At 45.5% G+C, this 18,713-nt stretch overlaps 1 protein-coding gene across 1 annotated transcript in view; it reads right to left on the bottom strand.

Annotated features, from left to right (window-relative positions):
- LOC138416284 (lymphocyte transmembrane adapter 1-like) overlaps positions 1 to 18,713 on the bottom strand; it is a 95,158-nt gene that overhangs the window by 64,819 nt on the left and 11,626 nt on the right. Inside the window, 2 exon segments of the mRNA XM_069545104.1 lie at positions 15,060 to 15,932; positions 17,986 to 18,071. Coding sequence (XP_069401205.1) covers positions 15,060 to 15,932; positions 17,986 to 18,071 — 959 coding nt within the window.

The following is an 18,713-nucleotide window of genomic DNA, read 5'->3' as shown; positions in this document are numbered from 1 at the left end:
CAAAAAGCTTAATAACTTGTATACATGGGAGAGACCTTGGAAAACTGAGTAGCTATCTGAAAAGGATTGAAACCTGCACCTTAAATACTACTGAGGTAGAAATTGCTAGGCAGTCAGTGTAGGCTTGAGGCCTCAGTTCAGTCGCTCAGTTGTATCCAACTCTTTACGACCCCATGGACTGCAGCATGCCAGGCTTCCCTGTCCATTACCAACTCCTGGAGTTTACTTAAACTCATGTCCATTGAGTAGGTGATGCCATCCAACAATCTCATCCTGTGTCGTCCCCTTCTCCTCTTGCCTTCAATCTTTCCCAGCATCAGGGTCTTTTCCAATGAGTCAGTTCTTTGCATCAGGTGGCCAAAGTATTGGAGTTTCAGCTTCAACATCAGTCCTTCCAATGAACATTCAGGACTGATTCCTTTAGGATAGACTGGTTGGATCTCCTTGCAGTCCAAGGGACTCTCAAGAGTCTTCTCCAACATCACAGTTCAAAAACATCAACTCTTCAGTGCTCAGCCTTCTTTATAGTCTAACTCTCACATCCATACATGACTACTGGGAAAACCATAGTCTTGACTAGACAGACTTTTGTTGGCAAAGTAATGGTTGCAGCCCAGATTCTTTTTTCAGTTGTAGATTTTCAGTCCTACTTACTCCCTCACAGAAGTGTCTCACTCCATTAACTTATAGCTGTACGTTTTGTTCTAGTTCCCAGGCATTCAGATGACAAGAAAATCAGTAACTGCAGTCCAGCTTATCAACGAAAAAAACACCAGACGGACCACTAATTCTTCAACATCCATCTGATCCTTAAACAGCCTGAGGTCATGAGAAAAGGTCACAGGCTGATGACTCAATGTCTATGAATACTCAAGGACTGGGGGATCAAAGAAAGCCGTAAAAACGACAAAGTGGACACTGCAACATTTAAAATGATTGGTCAAAAAGTACACACATCAGGGCCCTGAGCCAACCAAAAGTGAACAGATCAATACTGGTAAAGGTATAAACTGTTGTTATTCTCACCTTTGGGGGCACTTCACCCCCTCTCAGTGTCTATGCTGAGAGCTTTGTATCTCTATCCTTTAAAATACACTCTGCCCATGTGAGTGTTCGCATGTTTGTGAAGTTCATTCTCTGGCTCCATGAACTAGAACTTGGTTTCATGTTTTACCACCTTTAGCTAAAGACAAAGGGCATGGTGGTGAAGAGCCAGTTACAGGCAGATACCAGGAAAAGCACAGTAAACAAGGGTAAGGTTGACATGCAGACTCAAGTTGTTGCCTTCTCCAGTGATACAGGTTTCTAAAAGTTTAGACACCCTCCCTCCTCTTGGTACAGTGAGGGAGCTGCTGGTGCTGCTGCTAAGTCGCTTCAGTCGTGTCCGACTCTGCAACCCCATAGGCGGCAGCCCACCAGGCTCTGCCGTCCCTGGGATTCTCCAGGCAAGAACACTGGGGTGGGTTGCCATTTCCTTCTCCAATGCATGAAAGTGAAAAGTGAAAGTGAAGTTGCTCAGTTGCGACCCCATGGACTGCAGCCCACCCAGGCTCCTCTGTCCATGGGATTTTCCAGGCAAGAGTACTGGGGTGGGGTGCCATTGCCTTCTCCAACAGTGAGGAAGACACCCTTACAAATGGAGAGCTTCCTTAGAAATGCAAGTGTCTCTTATAAAAGGTAACTTTTGCTCAGTTTTCAGAGCTCCTGCTGTGTCTGCAGTTTCTTTAACCAGTTTAAAATAATCCTTACAGGACTTCCCTGGTAGTCCAGCGGTTAAGACTCTGCCTGCCAGTTTAGGGGACACAGGTTTGATCCCTGGCTGGAGAAGATTCCGTGTGCTGCAGGGCAACTAAGCCTGTGCGCCACAGCTACTGAAGCTCGTGGCCCTACAGCGCAGGCTCTGCAACAGAAGAAGCCACCACAGGAAGCCTCTGCACCTCGATGGAGACTAGCCCCCACCACCACTGGAGAAAGTGCACATGCAGCTATGAAGACCCAGTGCAGCAGAGATAAATAATTACATTTTTAAAGAATTAAAAATATAAAATTAGCCTTATGGAGGGGTAGAGACAAGATGGCAGAGTGGGAAGGCGAGGAGTCCAGAAGGAACTCCCGAGTGACTGGGTAGAGCACGCGGGGGAGAGAAGGGGGAGGGGAAGTGGAGCCAACGGGGCTGGTGTCCTGAGGGGCAACTGGGGTGTCCAATGCCTGGAAAGGCACACCTCCACGGGGCCAGTGGGGACGGGAAAGACCCTTGAGGGCACTTCCCCTGCCCGCTGGGCCCCTGGGAGCCGCTGTGGTCTCAGTCCTGGTCCTCCATCATCTGAGGCCCCTGCAACCTGCTTGAGTCCGGGGAGCATGAGAGAGAGGGGAGGGGGAACACCAGAACTGGACGGGAAGGGGCTCTGGTGAAGAGGTTTGGAGGACTGGTGGAAATGGCTGGCAGTGGGGATGGGGAGAGACCCTTGGGGGCACTTCCCCTGCCCACTTGGCCCTGGGGCACCTGCTGAGGTCCCGAGCCTGATCCTATACCCTTGGAGGCCAAAGGCACTCCAGGGGTGCCCTCTGGGCTGCACTGAGCCTAAGCCCCACCCTGCATCCCCAGCCAGAGCCTTTTCTGGCTTTTTATTTTATTTTATTTTTTTGCTATTTTGGTTCTGTTTTACCTTCTGGTAGTTGTTTCACTGATGTGTTTATTTTTTCTAACATACCTGTTAGGTTTCTAAATTTATTTTATTTTTTTTACTCTTGTTAATGTTCTGCTTCACTTTTTTCTCCTTTTTAGCTATTAGGGTTCTGTTTTACCTTCTAGTGTTTATTTCATTTGTCTTTTTCCCCCCTAACATGTCTGTTAGTTTTTAAATTTTATTTTATTTTTTTTATTATTGTTCTCCTTTTTTTTTTTTTTTGCCTTGCTCTGTGGCTTGTGGGATCCTATTCATGAGCTGGAGGCTGGGCCTGAGCTCCTGTCCTCAAACTCTTCCAAAAAATTGCAGAGGAAGGAACACTCCTAAATTAGTTCTATAAGACCACCATCACTGTGATACCAAAACCAGACATAGATGTCACAGAAAGTGAAAACTACAGGCAAATATCACTGATGAACATAGACACAAAAAAATCCTCACAAAATACTAGTGAACAGAATCCAACACACCAGAGGATCATTCACTGTGATCAAGTATCATTTATCCCAGTGATGCAAGGATTCCTCAGTATATGCAAGTCAATCAATGTGATACACCATTTTAACAAATTGAACGATAAAAATGACATGATCATCTCAACAGTCACAGAGAAAGCTTTTGACAAAATTCAACACCCATTTATGATAAAAACTCTCCAGAGAATGAGCATAGAGGGAACTTAACATAATAAAAGGCCATATATGACAAAACCACACCAAACATCATTCACAATGGTGAAAAACTGAAAGCATTTCACCTAAGATCAAGAAAAAGACAAGGATGTTCACTCTCACCACCCTTATTCAACATAGTTTTGGAAGTGCCACAGTAATCAGAGAAGAAAAGGAAATAAAAAGAATACAATTTGGAAAAGAAGAAGTAAAACTGTCACTGCAGATGACATGATACTATCCATAGAAAATTCTAAAGATGCCACCAGAAAACTTCTAGAGCTCATCAATGAATTTGATAAGGTTTCAGGAAACAAAATTAATGCAGAGAAATCTCTTGCATTCTTGTACACTAACAACAAAAGAGCAGAAAGAGAAAAAAACAATCCCATTTACCATCACAACATAAAGAATAAAATACCGAGAAATAAGCCTACTTAATGAGGCAGAAAACAGTGCAGAAGGAAATCAAAGATGACACAACAGATGACGAAATATACCATGTTCTTGGATTGAAAGAATCAATATTGTGAAAATGAATATACTACCCAAAGCAACCTACAGATTGAATGCAATTTCTATCAAATTACTGATGGTATTCTTCATGGAATTAGAACAAAAATTTTACAATTTGTATGGAAACATAACAGACCTTGAATAGTCAAATTAAGCTTGGGAAAAAAAAATGGAGCTGGAGGAATCACACTTCCTGAATTCAAAATTACTACAAAGCTACAGTATCAAGTCAGTATGGTACTGGCACAAAAACAGGGATGTGGATCAATGGTACAGGATAGAAAACCCAGAGACAAACCCACACATATATGGTCACTTAATCTATGACAAAGGAAGCAAGAATGTACAATGAAGAAAAGAGCCTCTTCAGTAAGTGGTGCTGGGAAATCTGGACAGCTACATGTAAAAGAATAAAATTAGAACACTTCCTAACACCATACACAAAAATAACCTCAAAATAGATTAAGGACCTAAATGTAATAGCAGACACTATAAAACTCTTAGATGAAAACAATGGAAAAACACTCTGACATAAACCAGAGCAAGATTTTTTTTTGACTCACTCCCAGTGTAGTGAAAATAAAAACGAAAAATAAAAAAATGGGACTTTATTAAGCTTAATACTTTTTCACAGCAAAAGAAACCATAAGGAATACAAAAAGACAACCCTCAGAATGGGACAAAATATTTGCAAACAAAGCAACAGGCAAAGGATTAATCTCCAAAATATACAAACAGCTCATGGAGCTCAATATCAGAAAAACAAACAGCCCAATCAAAAGTGGGCAGAAGACCTAAATGGACATCTTTCCAAAGAAGACAGACAGATGGCCGAGAGGCACATGAAAAGATGCTCAACATCAATAATTATTAGAGAAATGCAAATCAAAACTACAGTGAGGCATCACCTCACAGCGGTCAGAATGGCCATCATCAAAAAATCTAAAAACAATAAAGAAAAGGGAATGCTCTTGCACTCGTGGTGGGAATGTAAATTGATACAGCCACTGTGGAGAACAGTTTGGTGGTGGTGGTGGTTTAGCCGCTAAGTTGTGTCTGACACTTGCGACCCCATGGACAGTAGCCAGCCAGGCTCCTCTGTCCATGGGATTCTCCAGCAAGAGTACTGGAGTGGGCTGCCATTTCCTTCTCCAGGAGAGCAGTATGGTGGTTCCTTAAAGAATTAAACATAGAACTGTCATGTGACTCAGCGAACCCACTACTGGGCATATACCCTGAGAAAACCTTAATTCAGAAGGATGCATGTACCCCAGTATTCATTGCAGTACTGCTTAACAATAGCAGGAGAAACAACCTACATGTCAAATGACAGATGAATGGATAAAGAAAACACGGTGCTTGTGAACAATGGACTGTTACTCAGTGACCCAGAGGAAAGAAATAGGGTCATTTGTAGATATGCGGATGGACACAGAGTCTGTCACACATAATGAAGTAAGTCAGAAAGAGAAAAATGAATATCTTACATTAATGCATATATGTGGAATTAAGTGGTCCAGATGAACCTCTTTCTCAGGCAGAAAGAGACACAGATGTAGAGGATGGGCATGTGGGCACAGGGAGGAGGGGAGGGTGAGACAAACCGGGAGACTGGGAGTCACATGCATACACTCCCCGTGTCGTTCACTGGGTCACAGAGAAAGCTAGGGAGTTCCAGAAAAGCGTCTACCTCTGTTTCATCGACTACGCTAAAGCCTTTGACAGTGTGAATCATAGCAAACTGGAAAGCTCTTAAAGAGATGTGAATACCAGACCATTTTACCAGGTTCCTGAGAAACCTGTATGAGGGTCAAGAGGCAACAACTAGTTAGAACCACGTATGGAACAACTGATTGGTTCAAAATTGTGAAAGGAGTACGACAGGACTGTCTGCGGTCACCCTGTTTGTTTAACCTATATGCTGAGCACATCATGAGAAATGCCCAGCTAGACAAGTTACAAGCTGGAATCAACACAGGTGGGAGAAACATTAACAACCTCAGATATGTGGATACTACTCAAATGGCAGAAAGTGAAGAGGAACCAAAGGACCTCTTGGTGAGGTTCTGTTTCACTGTTGCACTGTTTCACTTATGCCCCGATGAGTTAAAAAGCAACAATAAGCCCCAAATGGAGTCATGTACACTTCACCGCATCCACCCAAGTTTCAATCCTGCCCAGAAATGTGACCTACAAAGCAATCTGAAATTTCCTGAACAGCTGCCAGTGAGGAGAGTGAAAGAGCTGGCTTAAAACTAAGTATTAAAAAAACTAAGATCATGGTGTCCGGGCCCATTACTGCATGGCAAATAGAAGGGAAAAGTGGAAGCAGTGACAGATTTCCTCTTCTTGGGCTCCAAAATCACTGCGGATGGTGATCCCAGCCGTGAAATTAGAAGACGATTGCTTCTTGGCAGGAAAACTATGACAAACCTGGACAGTGTGTTGAAAAGCAGAGACGTTACTCTGCTGACAAAGGTCCGTATGGTTAAGGCTATGGTCTTCCCAGTGGTCATGTACAATTGTGAGAGCTGGACCATAAAGAAGTGAGAACGCCAAAGAATTGATGCCTTCGAACTGTGGTGCTGGAAAAGACTCCTGAAAATCCCATGGACAGCAAGACCAAACCAGTCAATCTTAAGGGAAATCAACCCTGAATACTCACTGGAAGGACTGATGCTGAAGCTAATGCTCCCATACTTGGGCCACCTGATGTGAAGAGCTGATTTACTGGGAAAGACCCTGATGCTGGGAAAGACTGAGGGAGAAGGAGGCGAGGACTAGATGGTTGGATGGCATCACTGACTCAATGGACTTTGGGAGATGGTGAAGAACAGGGAGGCCTGGGGTGCTGCAGTCCATGGGGTCACAAAAGAGACACGACTGGAGTGGCTTATTATGTATGTATGATGGGTATGTCATTCTTTTAAAGATTGTACTCTCCCCACTGTTTCACAACTAGCATTCCATTTAACTCACAATTTCCTGGCAACTAATTTGAGAAAATAAAACTATAAGAGGAAGAAATTATAAGACAGTCTTTCATCCATTCATTTGTAAAAATTCTCAGAACAAGAAATAAACAGAAAGGTTACCTATCTGAGAACATAATTTATTAATTATTCTCAATTTAGGAGAATGTATTTAAGGATAAATGACATTTAAAAAATAAAATTCAACCAAGTAAATTTGAGATCTAATGGCTTAAGAAGGTGATTCATGAATCAGGCTGCACTCCATCTGGCAACTAGAGGGCATTCCAGGAGTAGTACAAAATGGAAATCTTTTATGCAAAGGAGGGCAAGACAGTTATTAGCAAGAGAAAAGGGCCAGGTCTCCTTCTTTCTGAGGGGAGGGAAATAGCTTAGTTTATCATGCATATTACCTCACTGGCAGCTGTTCAGGAAATTTCAGATTGCTTTGTAGGTCACATTTCTGGGCAGGATTGAAGCTTGGGTGGATGCGGTGAAGTGTACATGACTCCATTTGGGGCTTGTTGTTGCTTTTTAACTCATTGGGGCATAAGTGAAACAGTGCAACTCAGATTAGAACCTGAGCTCATGGGCCAAGACTTGAACCAGTCAGAAGCCAGACTGGGTCTCAAATCCATGGTCTTTAAGTGAGGTCACACACCTGATCTCAGGACTTCATGAAGCTCTGGGTCTTGATGTCTCATCACAGAAAGAATTCAGTGAGAGAAAAAATGATAGGCAAGAAGTGAATTATTTAGAAAGAAACACTCCACAGAGAATAGGCACCTCAGAAGGTAAGGCACTGGGTCATGGGGTTGTCAGTTTTTATAGGGGTGGGTAAGTTCATAGACTAACGAGTGAGACGACTATTGGACCTAGTTGGTTCTAACCAGGAATTTTGGGGAAGGGGTGGTGATTTCCAGGAACTGAGCTACTGCTCACTTTCTGTCTTTCATGGTTGGCCTTGGAACTCCCATGGGCGGTGTGTGTGTGTGGGGGGGGGGGGTGGCGGGGGGGGGGGCGGCGGGTCTCTGATTTAGCTTGCTGATGTGTTGCCCTGAGGATACAGTATGGTTCAAGTTCTAGAAGAAGTGGACTGGGCCACCATCTTGAACCTATTTGGTTCTAATCGGTTTATGTCATCTCCTCAGGCTATGTCATTCTTTTCCACTGTGTGCCCTGCTCCCTTCTGTCTCATGAGCATGAGTTGGCTTTCTTTTCTCTGGGACCTGCCACCCAACTGTGGTAGGTTGAACCTCCCTTTCTTACTGAGCGGTAGCTCTCTTAACAACTTATTTTGATCCCATAAACTCTCATCTCATAACTGAAACCAAGTGCTCCCCCAAGCTGAATTTCTCTGCCAAATTTATGATTAACCGCTCGATCCAAAACAATTCCCTTTCTTGTCTTGCCCCTGTTCCCCTCAAGATTCAGTTCAGCTCAGTTCAGTTCAGTTCAGTTGCTCAGTCGTGTCCAACTCTTTGTGACCGCATGAATTGCAGCACACCAGGCCTCCCTGTCCATCACCAACTCCCGGAGTTCACTCAGACTCACGTCCATCGAGTCCGTGGCCATCCAGCCATCTCATCCTCTGCCATCCCCTTCTCCTCCTGCCCCCAATCCCTCCCAGCATCAGAGTCTTTCCCAATGAGTCAACTCTTCGCATGAGGTGGCCAAAGTACTGGAGTTCCAGCTTCAGCATCATTCCCTCCAAAGAAATCCCAGGGCTGATCTCCTTCAGAATGGACTGGTTGGATCACCTTGCAGTCCAAGGGACTCTCAAGAGTCTTCTCCAACACCACAGTTCAAAAGCATCAATTCTTCGGTGCTCAGCTTTCTTCACAGTCCAACTCTCACACCCATACATGACCACAGGAAAAACCATAGCCTTGACTAGACAGACCTTTGTTGGCAAAGTAATGTCTCTGCTTTTCAGTATGCTACCTAGGTTGGTCATAACTTTCCTTCCAAGGAGTAAGTGTCTTAATTTCATGGCTGCAGTCACCATCTGCAGTGATTTTGGAGCCCCCCAAAATAAAGTCTGACACTGTTTCCACTGTTTCCCCATCTATTTCCCATGCAGTGATGGGACCAGATGCCATGATTTTCGTTTTCTGAATGTTGAGCTTTAAGCCAACTTTTTCACTCCTCTTTCACTTTCATCAAGAGGCTTTTTAGTTCCTCTTCACTTTCTGCCATAAGGGTGGTGTCATCTGCATATCTGAGATTATTGATATTTCTCCTGGCAATCTTGATTCCAGCTTGTGCTTCTTCCAGCCCAACGTTTCTCATGATTGAGGAGTATCAAAAAAAGGAGGGTTGACACTGAACAGGACACTGTGGGGCCCTCTTGGGTACAAAAGACTCTTCACTTCTAGTTTATAGAAAAGTACTGTAGTGTCCTAGGCCTTCCCTGAGTCCCAAAGAGCAGATTCAGCTTCAGGCAGTTACCATTAGGAGATGCAGGAACAAACAAAAAGCAGTCAGGAAGCAGTAGTTCAGTGATAGCACGGAGTCCTGGTGCTGTCTCAGGGAGTATACACACAGCAAGACAGGGCACGCTGAGACCCCAGACGGGGGAGAACACGAAGACTGAGACTGGGGAGAACCGGAAGACTGAAGGCCGAGGTTCCCGAAGGCCGCCATACTACCTTGCCACCAACTGATCAGAGGCCAGCTCTCACCCCAAATATTGCCTGTAAAAACTCTTCCTTGGGCGCTCCCTGAGGGTCCAGTGGTTAGGACTCAGCGCTTTCACTTGCGGCCTGGCTTCCATCCCTGGTGGAGGAACTAAGATCCTGGAAGCTGCAGGCAGCAACCAGAACCAACCAAACAGAAAGCTCTTCCCTGAAAAGCACTGTGAGCTCAGGCCTTCTGAGCACTCTCTGTGCACAGCCCTTGCCATAGACCTTCTGTACTCCAGACTCCAGTGTGTCAGTGTGTTTGGCCTCACTGTGCGGAGGGCGCATGGGCCCGGGTTTGGCAATGCAGCTATCTCTCGGTTATGAGGAACCTTTCATGCCAGTGTCTAAGAGCCAGCTCTGTCTGAATCTTCATACAGATCTGACACAAATCTCTCTTTACTTGATGAATGAGGTTGCCATGCTCTTTCCGTGCTTTTTTTTTTGCTTCCTAGGCTAACCTTTACTGGCCATCAATATCAGAATGACACAGTGCCCTCGTGTGTGGCACATTTAAATGCTTGTCACATGTAGAGTGAATCTGAGAGCAACGAAGAAATCTACCCAAAACAGGTATGCGAGCTGGCTCCTGTAAAAATCAGCCTTTATCCCACCGTCTGTCTGCCCAGGCTTCTATAACAACAGTACTATAGGCTGGGGACTGAAAGAGCGAACACTTATTTCTCACAGTTCTGGAGGCTGGTAAGTCTAAGATCAAGGTACTCACAGACTGGGTGTCTGGTGAGGGCTTGACACCTGGTTCACAGGCAGCCATCTGGCTGTGTTCTCACAAGGCAGAAGGGGTGGGAGGCCCTGGGGCCTCTGTTACAATGGCCCTGACCCCACCCATCAGAGCTCCACTGTCACGACCTGGTCATCCAAGGCCCCACGTTCTATGGGGCTTCCCCGGTGGCTTAGTGGTAAAGAATCCACCTGCAGTGGAGACACGAGGTGCGGGTTCAGTCCTTGGTTTGAGAAGATCCCTTGGAGGAAGGCATGGCAACCCGCTCCAGTAGTCTCGCCTGGAGAGTCCCATGGACAGAGGAGCCCGGCGGGCTATAGTCTATGGGGTCATAAAGAGTCGGATATGACTGATGTGACTGAGCATGCATTCACCATCTAATAGTATCACAACAGAGATTAAGTTTCAACATATGAATTTCAGGGCCACACAAATGTGCAGTCTCTAGCACCTACCCAAGTGCTTGTGAAGCCACTTCTGATGTTCTATGCCTCACAGATTTATCCTAGAAGTCCCTGGCCCTGCACCCTGTTGACATGGTACCAACGAAATGACCTAGGCCCAGAGGCCTTCCTCTGGTGACACTTTTAGAGTTGCCATGCCCAGCAGTGGGTAGTCAGCCCCTCCAAGGCCCTTCCTCTCAGTTCTGGCACACACTCTACTCTCTCCTTTTCCTGGGGCGTCAGGTGCCCTGCAGAAGAGATGGTGAGATGGTTCCCACCCCTGGGGACAGAGGCAGTGAGGAGGAAAGACACTCCTCGTGACCAGTGTGTCCTCAGAGGCTTGCCACAGCCACGCTCGGTCCTCTCTCGCGGAGCGGAGGCGCAGTGCTGTGGAGAGCAGTACGCGTTAAGACTTCTTTTCCTGTTCTCAGCAAGCCCTGAGGGTTGTTGGCTGACCCCTGACAGCTGGTGGTGCTCTGAACTCAGAAACGTGGGATGTTCTTACACCTTTGATGCTTAGCTTTAAGCCTCGGCCTCCATTCCTGAACCACAGAAAAACATCACTCAACATGCACTGAAATCACATCACCTGTCAGTTATTGATAACCTGACTTTATCTTGGGGCTTGTGCTAAGTACTAGGGTGAATACAAAGGATTTAATTATATTTTCCTACAGACAAAGGGACTGCAGTTTGATAGGAGAGACTGAGGGCATACATTAACAGAACCATGCAGAAAACTAACACAAATATCCAAAGCAACGATAGTAGCATGTGCTTTATATTATGTCCCTTTTTGCAGAGAAAGGAACAAAGGCACCCTTATTTGAGTGGAATGAACCTAGATGTCTTCACTCCCAGCTTTATCTATGCTTTAAAATTACTTTTTGTTTTGGCATAACTTTCAGAAAAGTTGCAGGGACAGTACAGAGAGTTCCTGTACCTTTCACACAGCTTCCCCTAAATGCTAATTATATAACCTTGGTACCTTTGTCAAAACTAAGAAATTAACATTGATCCAGTACTATTGACTGCAATATGAACTTTCTTCTCTTTTTGTTTGTTTTTTAAACTTTTCCCCACTAATGTCCTTTTCATGTACTACAATCCGATCCAAGGCATCAAGTATTTAGTCATCACACCTTCTTAGTCTCTGCCAGTCTGACAGTTTCTCCAGTCTTCCCTTGTCTTTCATGACTCTAACACTTTTAAAGAGTTCTGGCCAGGTATTTGTTGAATGTCATTCAATTTGAGTTTTCTGATGCTTCTCACGATAAGACTGGGGTTGTGGCTTTTAGGGAAGATACCACAGAGGCGAAGCACCCTTGTCCTTGGTCATAGAGCAGCATAACTTGTATGCATGTATTTATGGCTGTGCTGGGTCTTCACTGCTGTGGGTGGGCTTTCTCTGGGGTGGCAAGTGAGGGCTGCTCTTGAGCTGCAGTGCTCAGCTTTCTCACTGCGGTGGCCTCCCTTGCTGCAGAGTACGTGCACTGGGCATGAGGGCATCAGTAGTTCTGCACGCAGGCCCCATAGTTATGGCTCACAGGCTTGGATGCCTTTGGCATGTGGCCCCTTCCTGGACCAGGGATCAAACTCTTGTCCCCTTCATTGGCAGGCGGATTCTTAGCCACTGGACCTCCAGGGAAGTCCACAACATAGCTTCCCAATGGTGAGTTGACCTTGATCACGTGGTTAAGATAGTGTCTACCAAGTTTAGAAACCAAGGCCTGAGAGCTGAGTGCACTCATTCCTACTGGAGCGTCTCTGATTCTAGACCTTCCAGTGGACAGAGGAAATATACATGTATAATAGCCTACATATACAGAGGTTTCTCCACTGTAGATTTACTATTTTCTCTTTTCCATATTCTTTTCCTTAGACAAGAGTCACTAAATCCAGCCCACACCAAAGGCGAAGGGACTTAAGTGCCAAGGGAAGTATCAAATAATTTGTGGATCAAGTTAAAACCATCATGATAGTGAATACACATTTGAAGGGAGATTCTTTGAAGTTATGAAATTATCTTATTTTTCCATAAGGTGCCACCTGCTAATTTTACCATGTATCAGGGCAGGGATTCGTGGATATTTAATTTACGCCTTGAGTTATAAATCTGCATTATAAACATTTACTTTTATTGCCTAAATTGCTCTAATACCTTTGAGAGTGCTCTCAATTGGCTCCTTCTGACATGCCCTCATCTTTTCTTCTCTCTTCCCCTGACCCCTTGTTTCTTTCTTTTTCCTTTTCTACACAGTGCTCAAACTCATCTTTTATTTTCCCTGCCTCAGCTCTAAAACCAGCCATTCCTCCAAGGAGTTCTGCTTCCTTTTATTGGACAATGATATTTGGAAACCAAGATCTGGGAGCTAAGTGTATTCACTGCAACTGGAGAATGGCTTCTAGACCCTCTAGTGGGCAGAGTTAGGAAATACGCATATGTATACCAGGAGATACGCATACGTATACCAGGAGATACGCATACGTATACCAGGAGATACGCATACGTATACCAGGAGATACGCATACGTATACTAGGAGATGCGCATACGTATACTAGGAGATGCGAATACGTATACTAGGAGATACGCATATGTATACTAGGAGATACGCATATGTATACTAGGAAATATGCATATGTATACTAGGAAATACGCATATGTATACTAGCCTAGGAAATACACACATGAGTGTGCTGTGTGTGCTCAGTCATGTCTCACTCTTTGTGACCCCATGGACTGTAGCCCACCAGGCTCCTCTGTGTGTGGAATTTCCCAGGCGAGAATACCGGAGTGGGTTGCCGTTTCCTTCTCCACAGGGTCGTCCCAACCCAGGGATCGCGCCTGCATCTCCTGCGTCTCCTGCGTTGGCAGGCAGACTCTTTACCACTGTACCGTCTGGGAAGCCTACGTGTACACTCATCTGCATTTCCTTTTCTACTTGCTTACTTATTGCTTCTTTCTCTGAGAGTAAGAAACCTGCCTCTCCTTATCTATATCATATTTACTTATTTGTTCAACTCGAGGATATACTTAGTTTAAAAATTGCTAAACTATATTCCCATGAGACACAAATTTATCAGTTACACTGCAGTGTTTGTGTTCAGCTCTTTGTGTCTTCATCTTACATTTCCAAGCAAAATATTGTTTTCCAAAGTTACTTGGGCCAGCTCAATTTTCCCCCACTCCCTTCAGTGACATTATGTCATACATTTGTAAAACCAGTTCAATTTTTACAAAATTTTACAAAATTTTTACAGTCTGCATTATATTGTGGCCCCCCCCAACAGCCTGGTGAGCTTTTTTTTTTTTTTTTTTCTTTTGCCTGGTGAGCTTTTAAAATTTGCATGTAATAAAGTCATCCTTTGTGCTGTACGGGCTTTTTTTGTGTGTGTTTTGACAAACACATACAGTCAAGTATCAATCACCTTATAGAAACTTTGTCCTAAAAATTTCCTTGTACAGCTCCTGTGTTCCCACTTCCCAAGCCTCTCAACCACTGATCTGTTTTCTGCCTCCACAGTTTTGCTTTTTTCAGAAATGTCATATAAGTAGAACCATACAATATGTAGACTTTTACGTAGAGCTTCTTTCACTTAGCAAAATGTGTTTAATATTTGTCCATGTTGTTGCATGAACCTATATACTTCACTCATTTTTACCGTTGAGTGTGGATAAATTCATTGTGTGACTATAGGACAGCTTGTTTATCCACTCACCTGTTGAAAGACTTATTTCCAAGTTTTCACAATCATGAATAAAGCTGCTATAAACAGTCATGTATGAGGTTTGTTTTTTTTTTTCTCTTGTGAACACAAACTTTACACTTGGATAAATACCTAATACTGGAATGACTGGGTTATATAATAAGTGTATGTTAATAAGAAACTGATGAACAATTTTCCAGAGTAAAGCTTATGGCTTGCAATCCCCTTAGCAATGATGAGAATTATTATTCTGCATTTTCTCCCACGTTTGGTGGTCCACACTCATTCTAGAGTGGAAACTCTCCCTCCCCACCCCGCTCCAATTGCTTCATTCCTTTTGGCCTCTGCCTGGATTACCAAATAATCTATTCTAGCTTTGCAGCCTGCTGGTATTAGCAAAGCCAATGATTTTAGGCTACATCGTGTTTCCACTGCTCACTAAAGGACTCTTCCGTTTTTAACCTCCTAAAAATTCTGTAAGGTAGTTTCAGCAAACATTCTTAAGTTGGTACGAGAGGTAACAGAACCTTGCTGAGAAAAAATACTTTCTGGCTTTCTCAAAACTCTGCTTTTGAGAGCCCCTTAGCTCCTTACTCATTTCATCTCCTTAGCCTAACCAAATGAAACCACTGAAATACAGGGTGGTCAAGGGTGACTCTGGCAGCATCGACCACTTCATGTAGCTTGCTGGTTGGGTGACTGGGTCTCAGTTTGTCAGGAAAGAGCCGTGGGTCAGGCTGCTGCTCAGCCCCTGCGCCTGTCTCGGCAGCTCACACATTCTCATAGTCATGAGAGTCCTTACTTGACGTCTCTTCTGCATGTTTCCGCGGCCTGGTCTCACTGTGGGCAGACGACTGACAAGCCACGTAATCCTTTAAAGCCAGGAAGCTCCCTGACTGCACGGCAGGTAGGATGTGGGTCTCTGGACCATCTGTCCTGCCCTCTACATGGTGTTTGTTTGAGGATGTCACTTCCTCCTCCTGCTGCTTGCTGCTACTGGGACCTGGTGGTACATTTTCATAATCCCTGTGGCACTGAAACGTCCCCCGGAGCTGCTTCCCTCGGGGGGTCCCGAGGTCCAACTCTGCCACGTTGACATAGTCATTCGAGGTCTGAGAAGACCCTTCCCCATCGTTGAGTGGGTCACTGTTATCAGTTCCTGGAGACCCCAAACTGGCACAGTCACTGGCGTCCCCACAACCCTCATCTATTTCTTCAGACAGTGCCAGCTCCTGGGTGCTTGGGAGGATGAAGAGGTTCCCAGGAGGGTTACTGGCAGAAGCCAAAGTCTCAGCAAGCTCCTTGGCTGTGGGGATATTGACATAGTCTCTCGAATCCTCTGAAGAAGTGCTCGGGGAACCTCTTGAAGCTCTGACATTGACATAGTGAGGCGAGGGAGCAAGGTTTCCACACGTCTGGGGCCGTGTGGCATTGTCATAGATGCCCACTACATACCCCATGGTGTGAGTACGGGCTCTGTGCATGTGGAGGGCGTCGCCTGCTTGGGAGGGCTGTAAGTAAGAAGAGAAGGCAAGTGACAGGGCAGGAATAGGAATAAGGACAAGCCCTTTCTTCTCCCTACCTGGTACTGCTGTATCTAACGGCGCCTTCACTCAGCTCTCCACTGCAGAGAAAATCTCTGAAGCAGGGGTCTCAGATCACAAGGCTTCCGACGCCAGGTTGGGATGAGTGAAGTGCGCTGGGTTTAAGGACAGCAGCAGTGTAAATGTGACAGTAAGTTGTAACTAGTTTCTGGCCACACTGTGGGGTTCAGTGGGGGAAGTATTATGAACTAGAGAGAGCCTGCAACCCCAGAACACATTGCTAGGCCCAGCATAGTGGCTAAAGATAGAGGCTTAAGTTCAGACTAAGAGTGCAAGTCCTAACCTTACCACTCTGTGCTGAGTTTACACAGTTACCTAATCTCACTGTGCCTCAGCTTCCTAACTTATACAATGGGGCTAATCATAATAATATCAATACCATGTGATTTTTGTGAAGAAAAAATGAATTACTGTCTCTGAATTGTTTAGCTCCTGGCACAGAGGGGACACTACGAAATGCTTGCTGTTATTAGTATGGGCGCAGCTGACACACAGATCAGCTACAGCCATTTAGGAATGCTGGTCTGATGTTTCTAGAACGTCTGATTTTCAAAAAAGGCTGAATATCTGGACTTCAGTGTGAAATCTCTTAGGCTTTTAAATGTTGGCAACTGGTTCAAAATGTCCTTCAAACAGTACAGAGTACAATCCAAACATGTTTGTAGGTTTAAGTCAGCTTGAGATCTAAACTCTAGGTGCAAAATCCCCTCAGGGCTCAGCTGAATCTGAGAACTAGCTTAAGCAGTGGATTTCCTCCACTCTTCCATTTATAGCCACGTGGACCTGCTGCCCTAGGAAGTCTTAGAAGCAGGACCAGAGGCTAAGAATGGGACACGCAAGAGCAGGAGGAAGCAAATGTGGCGACTTGGAGGCGGCCACGTGGTCATCAAACCCGCGCCCCTGGGTAACGAGCCAATCAGCAGCCCTGGGTAAAGAAGGGCCGGGTAACGAGCCAATCAGCAGCCCTGGGTAAAGAGAGGCTGGGTAACGAGCAAATCGGCAGCCCTGGGTAAGGAAGGGCTGGGTAACGAGCCAATCAGCAGCCCTGGGTAAAGAAGGGCCGGGTAACGAGCCAATCAGCAGCCCTGGGTAACGAAAGGCTGGGTAACAAGCCAATCAGCAGCCCTGAGTAAAGAAAGGCCGGGTAACGAGCCAATCAGCAGCCCTGGGTAACGAAAGGCTGGGTAACAAGCCAATCAGCGGCCCTGGGTAAGGAAGGGCTGGGTAACGAGCCAATCAGCAGCCCTGGGTAAAGAAGGGCCGGGTAACGAGCCAATCAGCAGCCCTGGGTAAAGAGAGGCTGGGTAACGAGCAAATCGGCAGCAGCGGCACCATGGCCGTACTCACCCAGGGGTGCGGTAAAACCGAAGAAAAAAATTCTTTAACAAGCTAACAAGGACTTATCTGCAGAAACGAGCGCCCTGATCTTCAGGACAGTCCCTCTGCCCCACACTGCTGTGCGTCTCCTTCTTGGGAGCTGACTTCAGAGCCAGAGGCAAAGGTATCCCCAACACGCTCAACACTTGACACCAGTCGCAGTGCTGAGTGACTTATGAGTATTTCTGCTATGGAGGGAGGTGGAAACAATTTGACATAGGCTTGGAAGTAATTCCCAAAGCAGAACTTTAAGGGTGCTTTGAGCACCAACAGCCCTGTAGGAAAATTTATGCACCCTCCCAAGGTAATTACGGTACAGGATGCATTTGGGTTCCAACAAGTATCCATGAACATATGTGCCTTGGTGCCTTTCTTAAAATCTCAAGCACTTGCTCCTCTCTTTTGAAATTTTTTGCCTTGGGTGGTAGGGCGGCCCTGAGGCTAGTCTTCCCATTTATTAATAGGGCCTGGGGTGCTGTTTATAGTGAAATAAGAAGCAAAACCTAGAACTCTTGCACTTCAGCTCTTCTGCCAGAGACACGTCATTTCTCCCAAAGGGACTGTCGTTGAGCTTCACTCTTACCACATGCTCAGAAGGAGGGCTGTCAGAATTCCTGGAGACGAGGCTTTCGGTGCTGACAATACAGATGCTTCTTGAGAGATGTCTTCCTGAAAGGACAGAGAGCAAACCTTGAGCACAGTCAGCCAGTCCTCCAAGTGCTTCAGCCTGTTCAGTCCTCACATTCTGGGTGAAGTGGACCTGTCTGATATCTGGTATTTGGGGGCCAGTGTTCTGTGGGGAGAGGATCAGGGTGTTATGCTCCGAGCCCGTATCTCCAAAGCGACCGAGAGAGCAAGTCCACCACAGTATTGCAAATGCAAGAAGGGAGTTTGTTTATTCCTAGCGCGCTAGGGCCCAAGTCTCATCCCACACAAGGGAATCTGACAAGAGCCCCGAACAAAGGAGTATGGCGGCTTATATACAGGCAGTTCTTTGTCTCAGTTACAGGAGTAGCTGGTGTTACATGATTGGCCAGGCAGGATGAGCGCATATCCTGTCTCTTTCTGGTAAACATGACTCAGGTCCTAGAGACTGTCGTTTGGTCCCTAACATTCCCCCCTGTCCTTAGATCATATAGAGGAATCTTCCTCTCGGTCCTGAGACACAGTTTGATATTGTTGTCGAAGCACAAACAGCTGTACTGTATTTATGCGTTCCTTTACAAAGGCTACAAGTCTATTGATAATACATGGGCCGAAGGTTAGCATTAGTAAAAGTACTAGCAGGGGTCCTAGCAAGGTGGAGATTAA

The sequence above is a fragment of the Ovis canadensis genome, chromosome 12, assembly GCF_042477335.2.
Source record: "Ovis canadensis isolate MfBH-ARS-UI-01 breed Bighorn chromosome 12, ARS-UI_OviCan_v2, whole genome shotgun sequence".
Taxonomy (NCBI): domain Eukaryota; kingdom Metazoa; phylum Chordata; class Mammalia; order Artiodactyla; family Bovidae; genus Ovis; species Ovis canadensis.
This window is presented reverse-complemented; position numbering and strand designations above follow the sequence as displayed.